A 25267-nucleotide genomic window follows, 5' to 3' on the forward strand; every position below is an offset into this window, starting at 1 on the left:
CACCTCAAAGGGTGCAAGTTTATTTTGAGCCCTTTAGAAACATGTACTCAGGTTGCTTTGGCTGGACCCCTGTGTAAGTGGTTCCATGGATTGTGATAGTCACGGAACCAGGAAGAAGCATAGGGCATTCACCACACTAGTGGGGACAGCAGAGAGATGGGGGAAAACGCTGGTGTATGTTTCAGATGTTATGTGATGACATTCTTAGTTTAGGGTTAGTAGAAACTGGTGATCTGCTACACTGGAGTCTAAAGGTGTTTGTTTGTTTTTGTTTTTTAAACTAGATAGTTGAAAGGATGTTAAGTCAGATAAAGTGCACGATGAATGACAGTCACAAAGACTAAAGATAACAGGATAATGTATGCACCTGTAACATTCAGCTCTCTGCTAGTCTTGTAGAATTTCCGTGCTTTGTCTTGTGGAATCTTCAGGATAATGTGACTTTTTTCTGGGAACTTTAGTCATTCTATCAGAAGACATAGGTTTCAAGATGAATAAAATAGTGATATCACTCTGTCCTTGAGTGCTAAGACAAAGCGTTAAGACACATAAGGAGACACACTATACCCCAGTTGATTAGGGAACAGGTGATTAATTTCATTTCTATGATGGAAGAGATTTATTCACAGAAAGAATGTTAGTTGATCTGGGACTTAAAGAATAATCAGTGGATGATAAAGATGCAGAAGTCTAGGCAGAAGGGAAAGCATGAGCAGTGATGTAGAATGGTCCAAGAATTGTTTCAGTGAAGGAAGAATATTGAAGACACCAGACTCTGTCACCAGAGTGATGTGCTTTGCCCTAGTTACTGGTGGGTGGGACACTTGGAGGGAATCAGATAGGATTTTGGGCTGACCACATCTGTGCTTCTCTCCTTTAGACTGTTCTTTTGGTTATTGAGGCTGTGATGTGAGCTAAGGAAGTGAAGATAGAAAACACTTAGTCAAGGATGAAGATAGAAGTGACATAACAGGATTGAGAATAAAGAATTGAATTGATGTTTTCAGAAATGTTCTTTGAACATGTCAAAAAGTAAACAGTGTGTTAGAGAAAAGTCCTTTTCTGTGGCACTTCTGCTTACGTAGTTTTATCCTTGTGATCTGTAGTGTTGAGGGTCATCTGATCACAGTGTGAATGTTGAACTGAATTTATCTGTTTTACAGGTTGTAAAAACAGTTGGTTTACGTGAGGTCTGGTTTTTTGGGCTGCAGTATGTAGACAGCAAAGGATACTCTACATGGCTTAAACTGAATAAAAAGGTAAGCCGTGTATACTGATTAATATATTGCATTTATTAATCTGTGCTGAAAAGGCATTAGCAGGGTCTCACTAAGTCCAGGATTCCTTTTGCAGTTGTCTCTTAATTGATTATTACTTACGCCTTTTAGTTCATTGGAGCACCATCAATATTACTAAACATACTCTGTGAGAACTGAGCTTGTGAGAAATAGAACCTTGAGATAGGTGTTAAAATGCGTTAAAATCAAACATGCAGCTGTAAACGTCTTCAGGATAAGGTCCGGCACACAAAAGTTTTAGTTCTGATTGTTGACTGGGCTTCCAGAGCTGCTAGCAGCCTCAGGACTGCACACAAAAGCCTCTTTAGCACATGTGTTTGTTTACAGACTTATATATAACATTACTATCTACTTTGTCAAAAAAGAATTTGATGTAAATATATTCATTCACAGTGACTTAAAAGTTTTGTTGATTATACTTGAAATTACTATTTTAGGTGACACAGCAAGATGTTAAAAAAGAAAATCCTTTACAGTTCAAGTTTAGAGCTAAATTCTTTCCTGAAGATGTTTCTGAGGAATTGATTCAAGAAATAACACAGAGACTTTTCTTCTTGCAAGTTAAAGAAGCCATCTTAAATGATGAGATATATTGCCCACCAGAAACTGCAGTTCTTTTGGCTTCCTATGCTGTCCAAGCCAAATATGGAGATTATAATAAAGAGATTCACAAACCAGGATACCTGGCTAATGACAGACTCCTACCACAGCGGTAAGTAAATCAAAAAAATATTTTCTAAAGTTATTTTCCAGAAGCATTGGTGAAATTTCTTAAAAAAATCAGCCTCTGCCTCCCGAGTGTTGGGATTAAAGGAGTGCGCCACCACCGCTCAGCTTCTTAAAAAGACTTATAAGTTGCCAGAAGATGGTAGACTAGGTTTTAAAGATTTTGACTTAGTCACCACACAGATTTATTATCTGTTCTACTGTCTACTGTTCTCCTGTAGGATGTGCAGCTAAAGGAGGTTACTATTTGGTCTTGATGTCAGGATATGAATTTTTGTTTGTTTCTACATTGAAACACACATAGGTAGATGCATAATAAACACTGTGAGAATAGTAAGTGGCAAGAACCGTTTCTTCCACAGAATGAAGTTTTGGTTTGGTGTGCAGTGTAGTCCAACACTCAGAGCAACACTGCGTGGGAAACAAATGACTGCAGAATGATGGTTGGGAACCGAATCTAATCTGGTGTTTGCTCGTTATACTACTTTAGATTTGTAATCTCTTAGGATCCATCATAAAAGTTGTTAATTTTTCTGTGGTCTAAAGAGAATTCTAGTCAGAGTCTATGGTGTTTCTAGTATAAGTATATTGTTTTTTGTTGCTTTGGCATTAAGAGTAGAAAATATGAATACTTTTGGTTTTCAGTGGAGTAAGAACATTGACAGACTACATATGAAACACTTCTCCACTAGAGGAGAAGTGGATGGCAGGGTCATGTGATGTGAAGTATGCCTTCTTTCTTGTGCTGGCATAAGGTTTAGTGTGGAGTACAAATGGTCTTGAGCACATTGTGTAGCCCACATTGACTTCAAATTCAGAGTTGGCCTGCCTCAGTTCCTTAAGTACTGGGATTGTAAGTGTTTACCACCATGCTCAGCTTAATGTATGTTTTCTTTTTTTAATAAAAAAGTATTATCTACATGAAATGACAGTATTAAATTTAGTCACAAAAATAGTAGATATGGAGAATTAAGGAATAATCAGGACCCAAGAATTGTTTTGCTGTCTGTCCTTAATTTTCTGTGAGTAATGAGGTAGTCATTTTTTGCAGTCCAGGATATGATTCGTTTAACATTTGAGTTGTCGTAAACTATAGAATACCCATTCTAATGCATGGCTTATTTAAAGTAATTGAAGCTGTCTGAAACTTGGTCTTAGCTTTCTTTAGTAACCTCTTCTGTGGCTCCAGTATTGAGCCAGGATGCTGACTGTGACGCCGTCCATCCTTGTCTGGTCCGTGTTTATATCCTCAGTTGTTTAGTTCTCTGCAGTTTTCACCTGTGCATTGGCTCATGTGACAGTGTCGTCACAGTGTAGTTACGAAAGGACTGTAGACATTGAGAAGACCTTGATTTTTGAATCACGAAGTCATTTACTACATTGTTTTCCTTTTTAGTGTTTTGGAACAACACAAACTGACAAAAGAACAGTGGGAGGAGAGAATACAAAACTGGCATGAGGAACACAGAGGAATGCTAAGGTATCTGGGCAACGGTTTTCTATACGTTTCTTTCCAAGTTAAAGCATTTTTATCTCATTCAAAATCTTCTTGGTCTGGCAAGATGCCTAAAGCCTCTGCCACACTTGATGACCTGAATTGAATCTCGAGAACCCACATGGTGGGAAAGAACCATCTTTTGAGGGTTTCNCCTCTCTCTCTCTCTCTCTCTCTCTCTCTCTCTCTCTCTCTCTCTCTCTCTCTCTCTCTCTCTCTCTCAATGAAAAGTATTATCTACATAAAATGACAGTGTTAAATTTAGTCACAAAAATAGTAATTAAGGAGTATAAAGGGATAATCGGAACTCAAGAATTCTATTTTCTTGTCTATTCCTTAATTTTCTGTTAATAATGAGATAGCTGTTATTTTCAGTCCAAAGTATGATTCTTTAGAAACACTTGGGCTCTTGTAAACTATATAATACTCATTTTAAAGCATGAATTATTTAAAGTAATTTAAGCTATCTAAAACTGTTTTAGCTTCCCTGGTAACATCTACAACTTCAGTATTCAACAGAATACTAACTCTAACAGTCTGCACACATGCTGTGGTTCATGGGCCCCTACACACACACACACATACACACACACACACACACACACACACACACCACCTGCCGCCTCCACCCCAGGTTATGCTTCCCATCTTTTGATGTACATAAATAAATAAAAAGCACTGAATATTAGCTTCATTAGTTTTAGTTTGATGTTTCAATGTGTCTACTTCAGTGTATTAAATTCAGCTGTATTTTAATAGGGAAGATTCGATGATGGAATACTTGAAGATTGCGCAAGATCTAGAGATGTATGGTGTCAACTACTTTGAAATCAAGAATAAGAAGGGCACTGAGTTGTGGCTCGGTGTTGATGCTTTGGGTCTGAATATTTATGAGCATGATGACAAGTAAGTTAAATGGGTGTCTAGTGAGCTGGTTGTTCTGTGATCCAATGGCTTTCAAACATCTCTGCTGGGAAAAGCTGTCTTGATTGTCCTTATTGCTTTCTACATGGAGGTTTAGGTATCATCTCTCTACTTCTTAGTACCTTGTAGTTTCTGAGTTTTACTTCTGAGTCAGTTTATTAAATTAGAGGGGTCACCTGTATTTAAATGTGCCGCTTTTGTCTCTTGAGTGAAATGTAGTAACAAAATCTATTGCCTCAGTAAGAGAGTCCCTGAATGTTGCTGTAGTTGATAGTAGCTTGAAATAGATAACATACACAAGTCAAGAGCAAATAAATTGATAGATGTGTTTAAACATTTTCTTATAGGAATTGTTTTGCATATTTTAAATAGTAATTTAATATATTATCCTTATGTTATTCATAGTAACTAATATAATATTGAATTTGATCAAATTAATTTTTATATGTACACAGTTCATATTATATATGATACATCATGACCTTATAGTATTAATATATGAATATATAATGTATATTAATACTAAATATATATACTATAAATGTATGATATAAATATGTAATACAGTTTGAATATATCACTCTCATAATCCTTTCTCAAGTATAAAAACTTAGGGCTGGAGAGATGACTCAGCAATTGAGAGCATATCCCAAAAGAGGACATGAGCTTGATTTCCTAATACCCGTGTCTCAAGGCTCACAACTTTAACTCCAGGTCTAGGGAGAATGGATTCATTTGGTCTCTAAGGGGTATTTGTAGTCATGTGCACAGGTACATACATAACCAATAATAATAAAATTTTTTAAAAGAATAAGTCTGTGTTAGTAATCCTTCCCACCCCAGACATGATTTTATAGCCCCCTATTAAAGTAGGTCATGCTGATTTATCTCATTGGACATTAGTGAGCAGAATAACATGCGTATTGATTGTTTAAATAAGTAGCTATGCTTAGTGCTTATTAGACTTTAAAAGTAGCATAAATAGTAGAAAATCTTGTTCTCTTATCAGGAACCTGACTAAAATGACCTGTGTATGTGTCGGTTACTTTTGTTGTCATAACAAGAATGATTGCAGTCTGATTCCCAGTATATTTATAGATAGGGTGGCAGAATGGGGTGACATTGGTAGGCATAGTGGCTCACATTTTGAAATTCTGGTCCTTGGGTGCTGAGGCAGGAGGAATGTACATCCTGGACCTGCCGGGTTTATACAGTGACAAAAACACAGACAGAGGTGGGGCACAGCGGAAGAAATAGAAAGAAAAGGGGAATGGTTTTCCTTGTTTTTACAAATATTTTTGTTCACATATCATAAAGTCTTCAAGCTTTACTGAAATTCAGTACTTTATGTCTGTATTCCACATGACATTTTTTAATTACTTTCCCTACCAAGCTGATACTTGTAACTTAAGACTCTACATAATAAAAGGTAGAAATTCAAGCCTGAAGAGGCTCAGTCCAATACTCTTGTTGCCTAAATTTTTCTGCGTAATTTTAAGAAAATGACACATGTATGAATGACACATGGTTGTTGTTTTATGTGAGTTAATTAAATTTCTCTTTAAAGTTAGCATCAGCTGTGTAGTGTGAGGAAGATTATATGTTCTGAGCATCAGAAGCTCTAAAGACTGGCTATTCACTTAACCTGTCCCAGAGGCCTCTGTATTTTCCATTGTTAAGTTTCCTGACTTAAATTTAAAGCAATATTCTTTTTTTTTTAAAGGTTAACACCTAAAATTGGTTTTCCCTGGAGTGAAATCCGAAATATTTCATTTAATGACAAAAAATTTGTTATAAAGCCAATTGACAAAAAGGCACCTGTAAGTATTCTTTGTTCATTAACATTCTCTGCTACTTTCTGTGAAGTAACTGAGAGACGGACACTGATCACCCTGTGTTATTTCTGAGGGTATTTTCTTCCCATAGATAAATTTTACTCAGTGAAAAGTGATGAAATGCTATTAAAAATACAAAGTTTATGCCTGGGCTGTGGTGGCACACACCTTTAATCCCAGCACTCAGTAGGCAGAGGCAGGCCAATCTCTTGTCAGTTCGAAACCAGCATGGTCGACAGAGTTCGAGGGCAGCCTGGTCTACAGAGCTAGTTCCAGGACAGGCAGGGCTACACAGAGAAACTTTGTCTCAAAAAAAAAAAAACCAAAAAAAGAAAAAAAAAGTTTCCATTTTTTTTTTTAATAAACTATAAGAATTTTAACTGTGATTTAATGACGTAATTGATAATGATATTAGAAGGGTATTAACAGTCACACCTAAGAAGTAGTTTAATCCTCATTTATTGCTTTCAAGAATGTAATAGAGATAAGCCTTTGAAAATTAATTCTGTATTCTTGTATTCTGAACTTTGTTTTTAATATTTGAGACTTTTATTGAAATGGATTCTTAATAATTAGTGTGACATATACTTGAGTGTTCTTTTTGTTATCTAAAAGATAAATATCTGAAGAACTTTTCTAGGCTAAAACACAGCCATGGAGGAAGACCAGTTTTGACAATAATGGCAAAACACACCCTCCTCTGGAGTGTAAGGATAACTGCTCGTAGTTTCTTCAGAGTTAAAAGATGTGAGGAATGAAGGTGTATGAAATTTCAGAGTTCCTAAACTTGTGTTCATGTGCAGTGACACCATAGTTCTACTCTGGTTGAAATTGAGTAGTTGTGAAAGACACTGCCATTCAGAAAGATTTTAAAATTAAGATTATTTTCTATTCAGGATTTTGTTTTCTATGCTCCTCGTCTGAGAATCAATAAGCGGATTTTGGCCTTATGTATGGGAAACCATGAGCTGTATATGCGAAGGAGAAAGCCTGACACTATTGAAGTACAGCAGATGAAGGCTCAGGCCCGGGAGGAAAAGCATCAGAAGCAGTTGGAAAGGTATGTATGTGTACCTGTCAATTTTGTTTTGTTTTTTTGTTATTTGAAGACAGGGTTTCACTGTGTAGCTTTGGAGTACCTGTTCATTTTTAATTGCTTGTTGTGACAGGCTATCTAAACGTTACAGGCTGCTCAGTTTTATTGGTGTACTTTAATGTTAGACTTTCTGTACAGTTTAGGTGATGGGCCTGAAAGGTATTTCTAAAATAATTTAATTTTACATGCCAGTATAGAGACTTTATAGTTTAGTATATTTATGTCCTCAAAATAGAACTAGGTCAAAATGAGTATTTAGAAACTCATACTCTTGCTTGTATATGCCTTTCTTCCCAGCACTTGAGAGACAGAATCAGGCAGATCTCTATGAGTTCAAGTCTAGCCTGGTCAACAAGAGCTAGTTTCAGGACAGGCACCAAAGCTACACAGAGAAATCCTGTCTCAATAAACCAAAAATCAACCCCCTCGACCAAAAAAAACTCAAAAGAAGAAACCCAAACTCTAAATGAAAAATACATAATATGAAATATGAGTAATCCCAAGAAGCTTCCTGGGGGAAATGTGATTGATTTGGTTAGGGTGTGGGAGACATATTCAGAAGAGGAAGCTAGCATAAGCAAATGCGTAGCGAGAGATAAGAGTATGCAGGGTTTGCCTAGGGACCAACTGGTAAGTGGACCAGGTTAATTCTTTGGAGCACTGTGCAAAGAAGATCTCCCAGTGTTATGTGGGAGATAAGAAAGACCTCGCAACCCCAGGTGCCAGGTGTGGTGTGCAGCGCTGGGTGCGGCCTGTGGAGATGTGAGCCATGGATCTCAGCAGTGCTGCAGCATCAGCTGCAGAGGGTTTTCACATAACCGGGTTAACTGTCTCCTATAGATACATTCCACGTTTCAGCAGTAAATAGTGTTTGTTCCCAGCTTGCTTATAGCCATATTCCTTTGAATCTTTCTTTTCCTGTGTACCTATCTCCTTTACCTCCATCCCTGTAGAAGAGCGAGTGAGACACCGATAGGGAAAAGCTACATGAAGCCAATACCCTTTCCTAGAAGGGACATTGGTACCAGAGTGCAACCCAAAAAGTTTTGAGCATTTGGATAGGGTATTAAAGCCTGCAGTCTTGAGACTTGTTTTGTACTGAGTCCTCAAGAATTAAGGATCTTGTGGCCTGGCAGGAGAAGGACCTGTCTTGTGGGCCTGTGGTAGTGCTGTACATGACTGTACAGAGGCTATGAGCGATGGAGTAGCCTAAAAACACCCTGGGTTGAGACAACATGCTGTAGAAAAGTAGTTATTTGAAAACTGGTACTTCTGTTTCAATGAACAGCCTGAGGGGGGCAGCAGGCTTTTTAAGTTAAGGCACGTCTTAGGCCCTTCTTTTGTCCAAAAAGCCCGGGATATGCCTATTTGCCCATAAGCCTCTTCATCTAGGTTTTCTAGAGGTGTTGAAATTCCCAACTTCTGAAGTCTCTGCCTGAATATACTTTATAAATTGAAATGAGGAGGCAAATGCTTCAGAGACCAAGGGCAGATAGGTGTTGGCTCTTTGTTCTGAGTGTTGAGGAAGTACATCATAGAGAACCTAGAGCCAGAGTGGAGCAGCCCTCCCCTTTTCATTTATTTATGTGTTTGTTTATATTTTTCCTTGTTCTTTAAAAATAACTTCTCTATGATTTGATTTTTTTTATATGTATTGACTGTTTTGTCTGCATGTATGTGTGCACGACATTTGTGGCTTGTGACTGCAGAGGTCATAAGAGGGTGTCATGTGCCCTGGAATAGGATTTACAGATGGTTGCGGCCTACCCTATGGTTGCTGGGAATTGAACTTGAGTCCTCTGCAAGAACAAGTGCTTTTAACCACTGGGCCAACTCTCTAGCCCCAAGTCTCTGATTCTTAAATGGGATGAAGTTGATTAATCAGCAGGAGGCTTAGTCACCGTTCAACCCCGTGTCAGTGTTGGTGTCTCAGAAAGTCACCGCCAGGAATTCATGCTGACTTGTGACATTTCTCCTTCAGGGTTCCACACTTTCTTTCTTGGGAGCAGACTGATGCCCACGATCTGCAGGAATTTCCAAATTCAGGCCTTTGTAGTAAGAAAAATTGCTCTGGTAGACTAGTTTGTGATGTGTCTGAGTGATGTATCTAAGTTCCAGAATTGACACTAGGTGGCAGTCAGTACTGTTTTCTGAATATTAAGGAAATTTTAGAGGAGTCACTTTAGTGAAAAAAATACTATGATGGAAGTTAGTGATTTGAATATTAAACATATGAAGTAACACAGTTTAATGTCTTCATCCTTTTGGTTTTGGTCACCAACATGAAGTTTGTTCAAGATAGGCTCTTGCTGAGCTGTCTGATGACAGGTTTTGACTATATTATTTCCCTAACTCCTTTACCCCCAGTGATTTTTATCAGGACTGATAGACACAGCTAAATCTTCATGGCATTGTTTCCCCTTTTGCTTGCATTAAATATCTTCTGCTATCCTAATGATATTGTGAGAGGTGGTAACTTGTCATCTTATATTCAGGCGTAAATGCTAGTACCAGAAGTTAAGTGTGTATTGTTTTTTTTTTTTTTTTTTTTTTTTTTTTTTTTTTTTTTTTATTTTTTTAGGGGGGCTTCTCTGTGTAGTTTTGGAGCCTGTCCTGGAACTTGGGCTGTTGATAAGGCTGGTCTCGAAATCAGAGATCCACTTGTCTCTGCCTCCTGAGTGCTGGGAGTAACGGCATACATCATCACCACCTGGTATATTGAGTTCTTTTTAATAATTGAAAATCGTTGATCTTCCAAGATATTTTTCTGTTAAAGGTACTTGTGTGTTCTCTTTAAACCTTTAGGTTTTTTCCCGGTTGGAGGGCTTCTGCTAACTCACAAAAATGAATTTCCTTGGGTTATGGCAATGGTGCAGTAAGCTATATTGAGATGTTACATATAATTTGTTCTGTATGCAGATGTTAGACCTACTGAGTTTTTTCCTGCCTAAATTGGCTTTGAACACTTTAAAGTTTTAAAATAGTGTGTGTTAATGTGTGTAATATGTGTATGTAAACACACATGCATAAATAAGCATGGAGGTCAGAAGTTGATCCACTGGGGAAGATACTTGATAGACAAGGTTCCAGGGTCCCGCCTGCTTCTACCATCCCCAGCTCTGGGTTGTAACACATGCTGCCATGTATGCCATGTACAGCTACTGTGTAGTACATACTGAACTGTATGTGGTGAATATATTGAAAAAATTTTAAATAGTTATGTTCTTTTTTATTTAATTTGGGATTAATACAAATAACTTGTTAATTTGTTTCTATCTGTTTATGTGTAACGTGTAACTTGTAATTTCTTTAAGGGCACAATTAGAGAATGAAAAGAAGAAAAGAGAAATAGCAGAAAAGGAAAAGGAAAGAATAGAGCGTGAGAAGGAAGAACTAATGGAGCGCCTAAGGCAAATTGAAGAGCAGACAATGAAAGCCCAAAAAGGTAAAAGTTTTTTTGAACAGTGAATTCAAGATTATTACTGTGATGTTAGATAGCAGTATTCTATGCCAATATGGACTGTTAGTTTGTGTCGTATAGGATAGGTGTGTTTAATTCACAGATGTGTTTGGTGGAATCACATTGAAGTCTGTTTAAGACACAGTTCTGTTGTACTCTTGTTCCCTTTCATTTTCAACTATACAAATGTGTGTGTTCTCTATAATTCATATATAAATTTATGGCTTTTCCTTTTCAGGATTCTGTAACTAAAAACATACATTTACTGTCTTCTGGCATCTAAACTAATACATTAGTGGAGTGCTTTGGGACATTTTAGTATTAAAAGCATTTTTCCTGTAAAAACTAAGCCCCCAAGAAATATTTGATTTCAGTGTGTTAGAGAGCACTGAAGGTGGGGTGTGCTCAGTACAACTCTTGATTAGTTAGTAGTGTGTTAGAGAACACTGAAGGTGGGGTGTGCTCAGTACAACATTTGACAAATAGATATAAGGCTGGATTTTTAGCTCCAAAAACATGCACAGACATGTCATTCTGCTCGTCTGCTTTTGACATGTTTAGATGAACTTTCTGTTCAGCTTGTAGTCAAAGTATTGATGTATATAGAAAGAACAGTGTTTACATTGAATACCTGGGATACACTACTTTAACAAAGCATTAGTGGAAAGAACAGAAGAAAAAAGTTAATTAAGTAAATCAAATTGTTCTTCCCAAGCCAAAAAAATTCAGCAGGCATTGTGAACTTACTCTTTTTATACCACCTTTCCCTAACAGTTAGTAGAGCTAGCCATTTATTTTTATTAGTAATAACAGTGTTATTTAAAGCTTAATTTGATTCTGTATATGATGTTCCCATGTGGCAATGTTTTTTAGAAACAGAATCATTTTCCAGTAGGTGTGTCCAGAGGAGGTAGTCACATAAATGACTATTCATAATTCCTGGAGTATTGGGAATAATTTTTAGTGCAGACTGTTGTGACTTTTGAGTGGGGAGGGGCATGTTTTTACTCAAATTTATAATGCAGGCTGGCCTCAAACTTTTGATCCTTCTGGCTCCCTCCTCACAAGTTCTGGGACAACTGGCACGTGCCATCCTACCAGCTGTGTGCTTTAAGCTGGAGAATCGGCTCATTTAGTGAAACACTAGCCATGCAAGCATGAGGATCTGGGTTTGATCTCCTGAACTGATAGAAAAGGTTGGGCATTCTGGCACCAGCTTGTAATCCAGCATTGGGGAAGCTGAGATAAGACTGGCTAGGCACCTTACCAAATCAGTGACATCCAGGTCTTGAGAGACTGTCTCAAAAAGAGAGGAACAGCTAGCTTCTGGTTGATTTCTGGCCTTCGTGTGTAGCCATTATCACAAACTGAACAAACACAAATTTTAAAATGAGTTTTATTCTGACTTAATAGCTAAACCTCACCTCTCATACCTAGAATTAATTTACTTAATTTAAGGTTGTAAAGCATCTGTTTATAGACCACAAAGTGGAGTCGTAATGTTATTCTTGAATTCCAAATTTGATGCTGTGCATTCTGCTTTTGGTACATTTTTATCTTCTAGGAGTACAGACATACAACTTATGTGGCAGTAAAACTGTGCAGGCGAAAGAAATATAAGTATAAAACCTTGACAGAGTGACGTGGTACATGTGTGCTAAGGACCACGTGACTAGTATAAGTTGAACCTTTCACGAATACTGGAAAGAAACTTGGATTAAGGGGCATAGGGCACATTGATGGGATACTTGATTACATGTGTGAGGCTGTCAGTTTTCTTAGTACCACACACATGACCTCCTGGATTATACCGAAGGAGTGATTATACTAAAGAATGAAAATTTAATAGCAAAGGAATAATGATTCATAGCATTTTTAAATTTATCTAACTCTTTGAGAGAATAATTACTAAATCTTTTAATCTCATTCATTTAGGATGTATAATAAAAGTATTAATGATTTACACAACTACTCAAAGAAGCACTGAAGAGTATAAGGGAGATAGACCAGAAAGAGTATAGAGCACCTTTGTCAAGACAGTTGCCATCAGTCATCTTAAGACAGAGGACATCCACTGTATTTGTTTTTTAAATAAAGCTTTCCCAGGCGATCCTAAAACCTACATGATTGTCTTGTAATTTGTGCTGAATTCTCAATTTAAATCACTAGATGACCATATGTCATGATGCTTATAGATTATTATATTTCATTGTCATTTTGTTTTAATTTTTATTTATGCTATAATTCCAAATAACTCATTAAATAGAACAAAAAGAGTAGAGCAGTTGTCCTAGAACATTTTGAAGATGTATTGGGATACCTAAAAGATAATGTCACCAGACCTGCCATTTATTTGCCGTGCTAACAAATAAAGTGAGTTTGATTTTCGTAAGACAAGCTGTAGAAAAGAGTTGTGGCCTAGTGATTTCATTAATTCTGGGCACTTAATAACCACTGGGGGCACGAAACTATATAGATGTGGTCCCTGCTTTGATGCAGTATACACTTTATTGATGAAAGATGGAGCAATAACCTAGAGAAAATCACTTTATGTAGTTTGAAGTGCTGTGGAAGGGCCATCAGCATGATGGTGTGATGAGTAGTAGTGCCGCTTGTAACTTTAACTTTGTCATCAAGTTAGAATATGACCATGAGTGAGTCATGTTAACACCTTCATTTTCTTAGGATTTCTGAGATTGTTTTTAGTTTAGTTTTATTTTCTGAAAACCACCATCTTAGTGAAGAACTGATCGAGAGGTCTGTATATACCTGTTAGGAGTAACCTCAGTCATTTGTTAAGTTCATGTGAACTGTACACTCTTGTTCTGGCAAGCTATAAGAATAAGACAATGAACATTATGGCATGCTTTTGTTACTTCTTAATCATTTGTCTTCCCTATGTAAATTGTGTCACTGATCTTTTTTTTGAGATCTTAGATTTAGTCTTATCTTTTTTACCTTGATAGCTTTGTTGCGATACAATTAATATGCCATAAAATTACCCATTTAAACACAGTTTAATGTTTAATATGTTCAGAGTGGTATACACCTATTACTCAATCAGTTTTGAAAATCTGTTGTCTCCAAGAAGTAATCCCATACCCATTAAGCATTCAACTAATTTTTTCCAGTAATCCTCCCCCCAGCCGTGGGCAACTATTAATCCATTCACCTCTACAGATTTACGTTTTCTCTACACATAACCGGTTTCTTACTTAGCCTGGCATTTTCAAAGTGCATCTGTGTTGAAACATAGTAGCATTTCATTCTTTTTAAATTGCTGAATGATATTTAATTTTTATTCATCGTTCTTGGGCACTTGCATTGTTTCTACTATTTCACTGTGTTGTGTATAACTTACAGATGTACATGTACAGATTTATTTTAGTATTTTCATGTTTGTATGTTTTGGTATTGCTGGCCATATTGATTATAGTTTTTGAGGAACTGCCTATTGATTTGAAAATGGCTTTATGTTTCTGTAGCCATGTGTGATTTCTTTGTATCCTCTCCAGGATATGTTAATGCTTATCTTATGGGTTATCATCTTCCTAAGTACTATTAGGATTTTGACTTAGATACCTCAGTGCCTAATGAAGCTGAGTGTCTTTCCATGTGCCATTTCTTTATTTTGGGGGGAAAGTGTTCAAATTTTCTCCCCACTGACCAGTGGGATTTCTTGATGTTCTGAGGGTTCTTATATGTCTGGGATACAGATCTTTATCAAATACATGATTTGCAAATATTTTCTCTCAAGGAGATGGTAGACTTGTCTATGTTAGCCTCAAATGCTGTCATTTGATTTGACAGAGTGATTTCTCTCCCTGCTTCTGTAGTCTCCTACGTGCTTCCTGTGTGTTTTCTAGTATCTCATTTATGTGTATATTTGGGGAATTGGCAAATATATTGAAGCAAAATAGCATGCATATCTGATGAGACTTTTCTCCTTGGTTGCCCCTTTCCAGACACTTGTCCTCCTAGTACTTTTTCAGTCTCAAGCTCTGCGTCTTCATCTTGGTCTTCCTGGCCCAGTAGGATGCTAGTCCCGGGCTGCTGTGTGGCTTTGCTGCTGTCCACTTTGGGGAACCAGATACCTTTTTGTTTACAGAGTGAATACACAGCACATGTGAAAATGTGTTCTCATTTGTCACACAAAAGGCATGAGTGACACATATTCTGGAGTGTTTTAAGAGGAGATCTTGTTTATTCACCAGGCTGACATTGAACTCCTAGAGTAAACTGATCATTCTGCCTCAGCCTCCCAAAATACTCAGGACTGTAACTACACACCATTGTATCTGGGGGGAAAAGTTTGTGCCTTATTGTTTTTAATTATTGTCTCATAATAATTATGTTATTCATCGAAATTTTCACTTTTTTTGCAATGACATATTAATAATTCTATCATTGCTTAGGTATACTATGTTGTTTTTTTAGCCAGTAATGCACAATCCCAGTGTTCTGTGATTTCTAAAAAATTGTAATTATTGATCTTGCACTTATTTTTTTTCTTCTAAGATTATGTGTTTTCCCCAGGAAATCAGTAGTGTTATTGATAAACCATTATCTTAGAAAAGAGAAAGAGAAAAACTTAAAGTTTTGGGCTGTATTGTTTTTTTGTTATTGTTACTACAATGTTAGTAGTAGCTTCTAAACTTGATTCTTGGGGTGAGAAATTATTTGACTTTCAAAATCGTTTAATGCTGGTGTTCAAATATGAGTAAGAAAAAGAAGCTTCCTGGAATTTTATTGGTTTGAATTTACATTAACTCTGCCTGTTACCTCCACATAAACATTATGACTGAGCACTCCACTCGGACATGAGTAGGGACATAAGCTGTTTGACTTTGTGTTTTTCCAACCTTTGCCTTGAAAGAGTTGCTATTTTAAATACCCCAAGATGGAAACTTCAAGATTTTTTTATGAACCAGCTAAGGGGACAGTTTGTATTCTTTGTCATTCTTATCAAATCCTTCACCAGATTTGACTCACATATGGTAATTGAGTAAATATTTTAGGCATTTACACAGTCTCAATTGCTGGTGTGGCTGTCGTGTGAAAGTAGTCATATGTAACTTCTGAGTGAGGGTGTGGTGATGATCCAACAAACGTTAGTAAAATAACATTGGTTTTGGTCAGCGGGCCATTGTTTGTTAACCCTTGTTTCAGAGCACTGGTGAAAGCTGAGCATTTCTTCATAAGGTCATATGACTACCCAAATATTTCTTTGTAGGTGAGATTAGAATAATGTTCATTTTAAAAGATTTTTGTATAATTTTTTAAAAAATTCTTTAAAAAATTTTATTACAAATAGCTATTGACTGTACCTGTTTTGTTTTTTAATTGATTCTACAGAAAACTGATAGAAAATAACATTTTCTATTTATGTCAAATTTAATTTGTAATCCAAACATCTACGAATTTTGTTATGAGTTAATTTTTTTACTTTGACAGACATAAAAATTTAGCATACTACAAAACTACCAATTTTGAAGTATATGGTTTAAGGATATGAAGAATCACCTATAAGATGCTTGAGCCTAGGGCATCTTGTATGCTAGACAAGACTTGTACCACTGAGCCCTAGCCCCATAGGTCTTAAATGTATTAATTTATAGATCTCTAAATATGGTGCCTACTAAGATTTAAAAAAAAAAAAAGAGAGAGAAAGAAAACTCGGTCTTTACTTTTGGACAGTACTAGGAATTGCACCTATGGCCTTGTACATCTAAGCAGACATTCTCCTACTGAGTTATTCTACCCAGGCCCCAGCTTTTCTAATTCCCCCAGAGTAAAACTTAAAATTAGAGATTTTTAAAAAAATTAAGTATGTACTTCTATACAACTTGAACTATAAGGGACTTTCAATGTCTTTACAGTTTTGAATTACAATGTCTTTACAGTTTTGAATTACATATTTGTAAAACTATTACTCTTTACAAGGTTAAATTTGAAGTGTTTGTGTATTTAAACACTGATTTTTAGAAACTGCAAGTTTTTGGCATCATGCTGTAATGAGGATGATTGAAATTAACCCATGTCTGTGCGCTGGGTGAAACCTTTGACAGAACTAGAAGAACAGACGCGGAAAGCTCTGGAACTGGAGCAGGAGCGCCAAAGAGCGAAAGAAGAGGCAGAGCGGCTAGACAAGGAGCGCCGGGCTGCGGAGGAGGCCAAATCTGCCATAGCCAAGCAGGCTGCGGACCAGATGAAGAACCAGGAGCAGCTGGTAAGGCCCTGCTTGTTCTTGGGAAAAGCTAAACTTCACCAAATACTTGGCATGATGGCAAACCCAAGTATTGACTTTCTAGAAAGCGTGCCGAAGGGATAGCAACAAGTGACAGAACTGAACATTATTTCTGCCTGAAAAAATTAAAAAACTAAATCGGAACCCAAACAGCATGAAGGGGTCTATCTGTTTGAGTCATATATTTCCTTTTTAAAGATTGAAAATATATTTTCTTTCAGAAAGTATATTCTGTTTACAGTTTCCTTTTAAGTGGAACTAGTGGCCAACAAAAGGATTTTCATTCACTTAGGCCACTGGTTCTCAACCTTTTTAATGCTGTGACCTTCAATACAGTTCCTCATGCTGTGGTGACCTACAGCCAAAAAATTATTTTTGTTTCTATAAGTGTAATTTTGCTAATGTCAGAAATCATAATGTAAATACTGTTTTCTGATGGTCTTAGGCAACCCTTGTGACTTTCCCAAAACGGGTTGTGACTTACAGGTTGACAACCACTGACTTTGACTTTGAACTGGCTCTGCAGTAAGATATGTGGTGGTGCCTTGCACTTTGATAAATCAAGATAGCATGTTTGGTTTCTGGATGTCATAAGCCATGACTGGTTGAAGTTTTGTTTATTTGATGTACTTCCAAATAATGAGAATATGCACGACACAGAAGATTCCAAATCTTATTAATTCAGGGGTTTATTTACTGAATGTCTTTGAATCTTGTTTGTAGACAGAGTCTTGCTAGTAACTTAGGCAACCTTTGAACTCTTGATCTTGATTATCTGTTCCCACTTCCTAAGTACCAAGAGAGCATGGATTCCAGGTGTTTGATGTCACACCTGTCCTTTGTTTTTTGAACTTCTCATTTTCTCTCTTTGAAGATAGAACTGGTGAGGAATCAGATGAGACTGTTGACAAAGTGCCTTTGCAATAACAGAATATTATATGATTTTTATTTGTTTAATAAACTTTAAAACATGCTCTTACATTTCAAGCTCTTACTAATGAAACGTAAGTAACTGCTCATCTGTAGAAAAAAGTATTTTAACTTTTGCCTTGTATTATCTATCTCATTATATTAAGTACCTATTCAAAGAAGTTAGTTAAAATCTTCAGGAAATCTGCCGTTTTTTAAAGATGGAAGACTAAGAGAAACTTAAAACAGCCAAAGCATGTACCTGAAAAATTTTTGACTGAATTATAACAGAATATTAAAAAATATTGTCTCCAGTATTTATAATATATAAATATTTTATTTTTAGGCAGCAGAACTTGCTGAATTCACTGCCAAGATTGCACTTTTAGAGGAAGCTAAGAAGAAAAAGGAAGAGGAAGCTACTGAGTGGCAACACAAAGTAATCACTGTTTTGTTGTGTGGTAGCGTCTACTGAATAGCTGCTCTGTTAGTGAGCCAGGAATGTGCTTGCTTGCTCTGTACAGGTGATGTGAGGTTGGTACATGCTCAGTCCCTGGGGGATGCATAAGAGGTGATCATCTAGGGGAACCAGACAGATACCTGGGAAAGTCATAAGCATTTAAGTTGGGTCTTGAGAAATAAATTAGTTTAAGATTGGAAATGATTAAGGGATGAAGCAGGTTGTTGACTCTTCCATATAGGAAAGAATTGAGTTAGTAGAGTAAGTAAGAATAGCCAACAATCAGGTGTGACTTCACAAAAGTTAGAAGATTTAGGTGACAGTTGGATAATAGAAACTTAGCTATAGGGCATCAAACAAACATTTGCTGATGCACAATGGTGGGATATGCGATACCAGGCTTAAGATTTCAGAGCACAGTTAACAGAGTGAGCAAGATTTTATAAAGACAAACACACAGAACAAAAAAGAACCCCAGACCTAATCAATGTGAAGTATGGATTGGGATATTGGATGCTCATAAGTGCCCGAAGGGTGCCGTAGTGAGATGTAAAGGGTTGAAGAGTTAGACACTCTGTGGTAGACAGAAGCATAGCAGCCCGTCAGGCGAGCTTGAGTTAGGCTGTAGTTTACTAGTAAGACTTCTTGTTTTCTTTTTGGGTTTTTTTTTTCTTCAAGCATGCTTTAAGTCATGGGCACTATGACTTTCCCCTGTGTGCACATACTATAGTCTGCCATATTCACCCAGTTACTCCCTCTAGCTCCACTGCTGCTCCCGCTGAGTGCTTGTCCTTCCCACACAGCATCTCCCTTCTACTTTCCTGGGTTGCTTTCTTTTTAATGGACCAGTGAGTCTGTTAGGGTTACAGAGCTTGCCAGTGGCTGCACCAGTGAGGAAAATGTCTCTCTGAGCAACCACTACCTCCCTGCTCCTCAGGGAGAGGTCGTCTCCCAAGCTCCTTCCCCAGCAGCCTTTTAACTGCTTGTAACTGTTAAGGGTGCAGTGGATGCTGCTAAGGTTTCTGATGAGAATTCACAAGTGCAGAAGTCAAGCTTGGAATTGGAGGGACGGCACAGAGACAACGAGTCTCACTCCATAACATCAACTTAGAGTGCACTTAGGATGCTTATATCCAAGGAAGGCACATGAAATACGCAGCAGTTTTTCTACAGTAAAATACTCTTACTCTATGACATTTTTTTCCTGTTCTTAAATTTCTTTGAGACAGTTCAATAATTGGAACATTTTTGACATATTATATGTATATATGCAAAAATATAAACTACATGTAGAAAGGAGGTAAAATGGTTAGTCTTCCTATTATACTGCTTTTGTCATGAGAATTTTATAGACCCTATTTAGAGATGGATTTATGAACTTTAGAGTCATACAAACTTTTAAAATATATTACAGCTACAAGTTCTATGAGCAATTAAAAAATGCATAGAAATCAACAAAAATTAATTAAAATTAAAACTACAGTCCTACAAGCTAGGACATTATTTTAGAACAGTGTATATTCTCTCCTATTTCTTATATTTTTGTATACAGTTATTTATGTTTGAAATGAAATCTTTGTTTATATAATTCCATTTTGTTGAATTTTTATCTCATGTAATGTTAGATTATATTTAGATTCTAAAATTCAACCATTAAGCTCTTCAAGCTTAAGGAATTGTTATGGGAGATTCCATAGTTTAGGAACCCTTTGAGAGTGAAATAGAGTACTCCTAATAGGACATAGGATGAGACTGGAAAGTGAGACTTTTCTAAGCAACCCAAGAAGTACTGTTCCCAAATCATCAGTAATTTGGATATTTTATGTTGTATTATATGAGATGACTTATCTGGTTAACCCGTTGTTAGCTGAGTGATTTTAATTGACCACTGTATTAGAGTAATGACAGTCTGGTTATTCCACTGACTCTTTATTTTTCTGCTTGTGCCTCATATATAATTATTAAATGTGACATTTCTCAGCATTGTACAGATTTAAGTTTAAAAAATGTTTATGCCTCCTATCTGCTAGAATCCTATAAAATGGAGGTTTTATGAAAAGGATTTATCATGATTACCTTGAAATATATTTTTTTGTTACAAAGACAGAATAAAGTATTTTTATTCCCAGTTTAACAAACTTATTTTCAATGTTCAGGCTTTTGCAGCTCAAGAAGACTTGGAAAAGACCAAAGAAGAGTTAAAAACCGTGATGTCTGCGCCCCCTCCCCCTCCCCCTCCGCCAGTTGTCCCTCCCACGGAGAACGAGCATGACGAGCAGGACGAGACCAGCGCCGAGGCCAGTGCCGAGCTGTCCAGCGAGGGGGTGATGGACCACAGAAGCGAGGAGGAGCGGGTGACGGAAACACAGAAGAATGAACGTGTGAAGAAGCAGCTCCAGGTACTGACGCGGCTGTGCGTGCACTCAGAACCCTTGCAGTCCGGGCCAGCCTTGTGATTGGCTCTTCTTATTTGTCCTGAAGTGACAAGCCTCTCGTTGCTTCCATTACACAACCATTAGCAAGGGCTTTGCTAACTATGAGTTTTCAATTATAGATGGGTTTATTTTCAGAGGGAGAAAGTATCTAGTACTATGTAAAATTACGTTAGTCTTTAAAACAGCGATCAAGCAACACTTGATCTAAAATATTTTATCAGAATTATTCATATTTTAAAACTAAAAGATCAGTTTATTAAATGTATATTATTAGGTCAGAGTAGGAAATTTCAGCGTAATTCAACGGTTCAAAAAGTAAAGAAAAGAAAGGCCATGGGTATTCCTCCCTATCACAGTTACTAACAAAAGAAGCTTGTGGGACTGGATGTGATTCTGCAGTTAAGAGAACAGTCTGGCTGGGCCTTCAGAGGACCCGGGTTTAATTCCCAGCACCCTTATGACAATTCATAATTGTAAGTTCCCACAGACAGACATGCAGGCAAACCACCAAAAAAAAAAAAAAAAAAACACTCCACAGTGGAAAGATTAAGAATATATTAAAGAGTCAGATTTGGTATGCATGTATTTTTGAATCTTTAAACTTTTTTCATAATTTGTTAAACTCTATGTAATAATAATGCTTTTTTTAATTCAGGCATTAAGTTCAGAATTAGCCCAAGCCAGAGATGAAACCAAGAAAACACAGAATGATGTTCTTCATGCCGAGAATGTCAAAGCAGGCCGCGATAAGTACAAGACTCTGCGACAGATTCGACAAGGCAATACGAAGCAGCGTATCGATGAGTTTGAAGCAATGTGAGAGCTGTTCTTGTGATACATGTCCTTCCTAAGCTGAACCACCACCAGAGAAAAGCAGGCCATGCAGATGGATGGAATGCATCCCACCTTGCCAAAGCACTCACAGCAGTTGACTGTGCTCACTAGCAGAAGTCTGAAGGGCGCTCTTCAGCATTAAGGCAGTGTGATGTCATGTTTGGTCATTTTTCTTTTGGCCAGGGAATTGATAATGCTATCCTGTCATCTCTTTGTACATTTTTCATTTTTTCTGTTTGATTTTTTTCAGTTGAATATTAACACTAATGACCATGTCTGATAAATGTGTCTGTGTGCTTTGAGCACGGTGTACATCTTAGGATGACGGTGAACATTTCAGTGCATGCTTAGTTAATGAACTCAATTTTCTTTGCCCTTTCCATGTTTGACCTACATACATTTCCATGTTCACTCATGTGTTTTCAATGTGGCTTCTCATGCCCTGTCATGGCAGAGCCATAATGTTGGTGTCATACACATCACTTACTGGAGGTGTTGAAGATGAGGTATCGGGGTAAACAGACACAGGGTCGATGAGACAGCAGCCATTGTGTAGGAGACTGCATCGCAAGACGATTAGAACATTGAACAGTACAGTGTGCAGAGGTGGTTAATTATTACAGAAATCCCTTAATTACATTATTGGGTGGTTACTTTGCATTTCCTTAAGCACAGTCATCATTGCCAGCTCAAGTGATTGGTGTAACATGTCCTATAATCCTTTGATGGCTTTTCTTGCCTGCTGCCTCAGAGATGGAGCCAGCAGGCATCAGTCCTAGGAGAATTTATTGATTAAAACTCTGCCTGCGAATAAGTGGTCTATGAAAAAAATTCAAGGTTTGTTCTTAGGTTGCTGTAGAAACAGATGTCTAATAGAAGATGGTAACTGATTTTAATTGTCAAAAGGAACAAACCTGGACCCTCCTGCAAGGGCAGCAGATGAAAGCATCAGTTCCAAGGAAGTAATACTACCTCACTGTACACTGTGGTGACTGTCCCCACACAGTGTGTGTGCGCTGCATGTCTGCTATCCATAGACCGTCTCAGTCGTGCCCTTCATTGAATGTACTTTGGAGATTCCAGTGCTAATGCTTTAACTGCCTTTTTGTTGAACTGTGAGGCTCTGATGTGTGTTCAGATATTGTTTGTTGTCACTGGTGTGCTGTTTGCTGAGGGGTCGTCTGTGTCTGAGGAAGTAAGACATTGCCTTTGTAGCGAAGGATTCTCGTCCTTTATTCGTGGTGGGGAATACATCATCTTAGCATATTTGGTTTCTAAATCACTGCTTGTTTTATTTGCAGTCTCTAAAATCAAATCTCATTTCAATTATGTCTTATTGAAAAGTCTTTCTGCATAGAAAGATGCTCTTATATTCTTTGACCATGAAGCACCTGAGTTTGAAGATACAGAAAGCCTTGTTTTCTCTGTGTGGTTCAGCTACGTTCCATTCGGTATTATGCACTCAAACTTACCTTTATTACAATTGCCATTTATTAAGCAGTTTTCATGCACCGTAGGTTCCATTTATGTCTGAAAATATCTCGTGCTTTTTTTTTTTATTTTGCTGACTTTAAAAGGAATAATTTTGGGCAGACATTATGAAAAGAAAAGGTCTTGCTTAATATATTTTTTGGATTCTGTAGGACAAGAGACAACTGGTTAACCTTGAAGTGACGGTTGTACAGTGGTTGTGCACATGCTTCAAAATCATTTGTGAGGGAATGTTTCTGCTTTCCATACATGAGAGGGGGAGATGGTAGGACTTACTGGCCTACCTGGAAACATGAGCATTCTCTTTCCCAAAACTCTAGAGCAATAGTCCTTATTGCTAGAAGAGTTGACTTCCCATGGATTTTCACTGATTTTCCCCTATTTGCATTGTGTATAAGATCATTGCTGCACCAGTTGTTACAGTGTTGAGAGGTTACAGTTACATTTGCTGTTAATAGTCTATTTGTAGATTAGGATTAAAATGGGTTTAATACATTTTTAAAGTTGTATGGATTTTTCTAAACAGGAACAGCCATTTGCAATATGGGTTTTCATAGAGATTAAACCAATTAAAACGTTTATCATTAGCATTTAAGAGCACATGTTCATATAGCAATGTAAAAACACACTAATGAGTATTTGGTAATTTCCCATTAGCATAATTTCATGTTGTACAAGTAAATTACATATACATCTCTAATTTTGGATAATATTCATTGGTTAACAATAAAGAGACAAAAGCTCATGCCTTTGAGTTCCACTGTTGTTATTTAACATGGTTTTCTCATATATTTCTTGAAATTATAGTTTGAGCCATGAACTAACTATATGACATCTTAGGAGAAAAGTTTGAATCCTTATATAGACTTCCTTTTTCATCACCCTTTTATCCTGTAGAGGTCACAGTGACTCTTAGATTTTTGACATCTGAAGATAATTTGGGAGTTCAGGCATTGCTTTTTCTTTTTCCCAAGGAAGACAGGGCTTCCTCTTGACGATTCTTCTCTCTATTACAATCTGGTGTTCTTTATATTCTATGCTAAGTACCTTTAGTCTTCCCAAAGCTGTCAGAGCAGTCAACTGTGAGTGTAGAATTGCTTCAGTCTTGTTGAAATTGGAGCGGTAGGGCTGCGTCCCCGGCACCCGGCCGCCCGCATGGCTAGTTTATACCCAGAAATAATTACATGGAAACTGTATTCTTTCAAACACTGCCTGGCCCGGCTAGGTCCAGTTTCTTATTGGCTAGCTCTTACATATTGTTCTAACCCATTTCTAATATTCTGTGTAGCCCACGAGCTGGCTTACCAGGGAGGATCTTAACCTGCGTCTGTCTGGAGCAGGAGAATCATGGGGACTTCTCAACTCAGCTTCTTTCTCCCAGAATCCTCTTCTGTCTACTCCGCCTACCTAACTTTCTGTCCTATGAGGGCCGAGGCAGTTTCTTTATTATTAAGAAATCACTCCCACATCAATTCCCCTTTTTCTGTTTAAACAAAAAAGAAAGGCTTTAACTTTAACATAGCAAAATTACATATAACAAAACAGTTATCAAGTAAGAATTACAGTTACAATATTTATATCTATTTTATATCTTATCATAACTAAGGAAAATTATAACTATTCATTCTTCAACTCCATCAAAGACTCCAGAAGGATATAATAATACTTGAGTAAGAAAACTCTAGAAATGACAGAGACATCTCGCTGCCTGGACAGTCACCCAAAGTTCCTCTGTACTGTTGGGGCATCCATCTTCGGCCTACAGGCCCATGGTATCCAGAGACATTTCCATGAAGCAGGAAATTTTAAAGACAGTTTAGTCACTTTCTGCTGTGTCCTGCAGAATGTCTCGCAGACTCTTCTATGAAGCAGGAACCCCGAAAGACCATCTCACCTTTAGGCAAGTTCAGCAGTCCTCTCTCTGCGGGTTCTCTGTGTCCAGTTTATGCAACAGTCCAGGCAAGAGCAGTTTCTTGCCCAAATGGCTATCAAACTCCATAAGGATCCTCTTCGATGCCCATCTTCCTCTTGAAGTAGCTGGTGCTGCCAGGAGCAGA

The 25267-nt window shown here is 37.3% G+C and overlaps 1 protein-coding gene across 3 annotated transcripts in view; it reads left to right on the forward strand.

The window, feature by feature from the left end:
• The window catches only part of Rdx (radixin), a 65307-nt gene that overhangs the window by 22574 nt on the left and 17466 nt on the right, over positions 1-25267 (forward strand). For 2 of the 3 annotated variants that reach the window (XM_050156302.1, XM_050156301.1), the window contains exons 4-14: positions 1164-1259; positions 1736-2010; positions 3421-3504; positions 4279-4425; positions 6167-6263; positions 7175-7338; positions 10689-10819; positions 16903-17063; positions 18337-18429; positions 20607-20849; positions 21541-23955. In XM_050156302.1, the coding sequence (XP_050012259.1) occupies positions 1164-1259; positions 1736-2010; positions 3421-3504; positions 4279-4425; positions 6167-6263; positions 7175-7338; positions 10689-10819; positions 16903-17063; positions 18337-18429; positions 20607-20849; positions 21541-21705 (1656 nt within the window). In that variant the 3' untranslated portion in view covers positions 21706-23955. Of the gene's footprint in view, positions 1-1163; positions 1260-1735; positions 2011-3420; positions 3505-4278; positions 4426-6166; positions 6264-7174; positions 7339-10688; positions 10820-16902; positions 17064-18336; positions 18430-20606; positions 20850-21540; positions 23956-25267 lie in introns of those variants that run through there. The other variant, XM_050156303.1, reaches the window with a different exon arrangement.

Source organism: Alexandromys fortis, unplaced genomic scaffold, assembly GCF_014885135.2.
Source record: "Alexandromys fortis isolate MF-2015 unplaced genomic scaffold, M_Fortis_MF-2015_v1.1 scaffold_89, whole genome shotgun sequence".
Taxonomy (NCBI): Eukaryota; Metazoa; Chordata; class Mammalia; order Rodentia; family Cricetidae; genus Alexandromys; species Alexandromys fortis.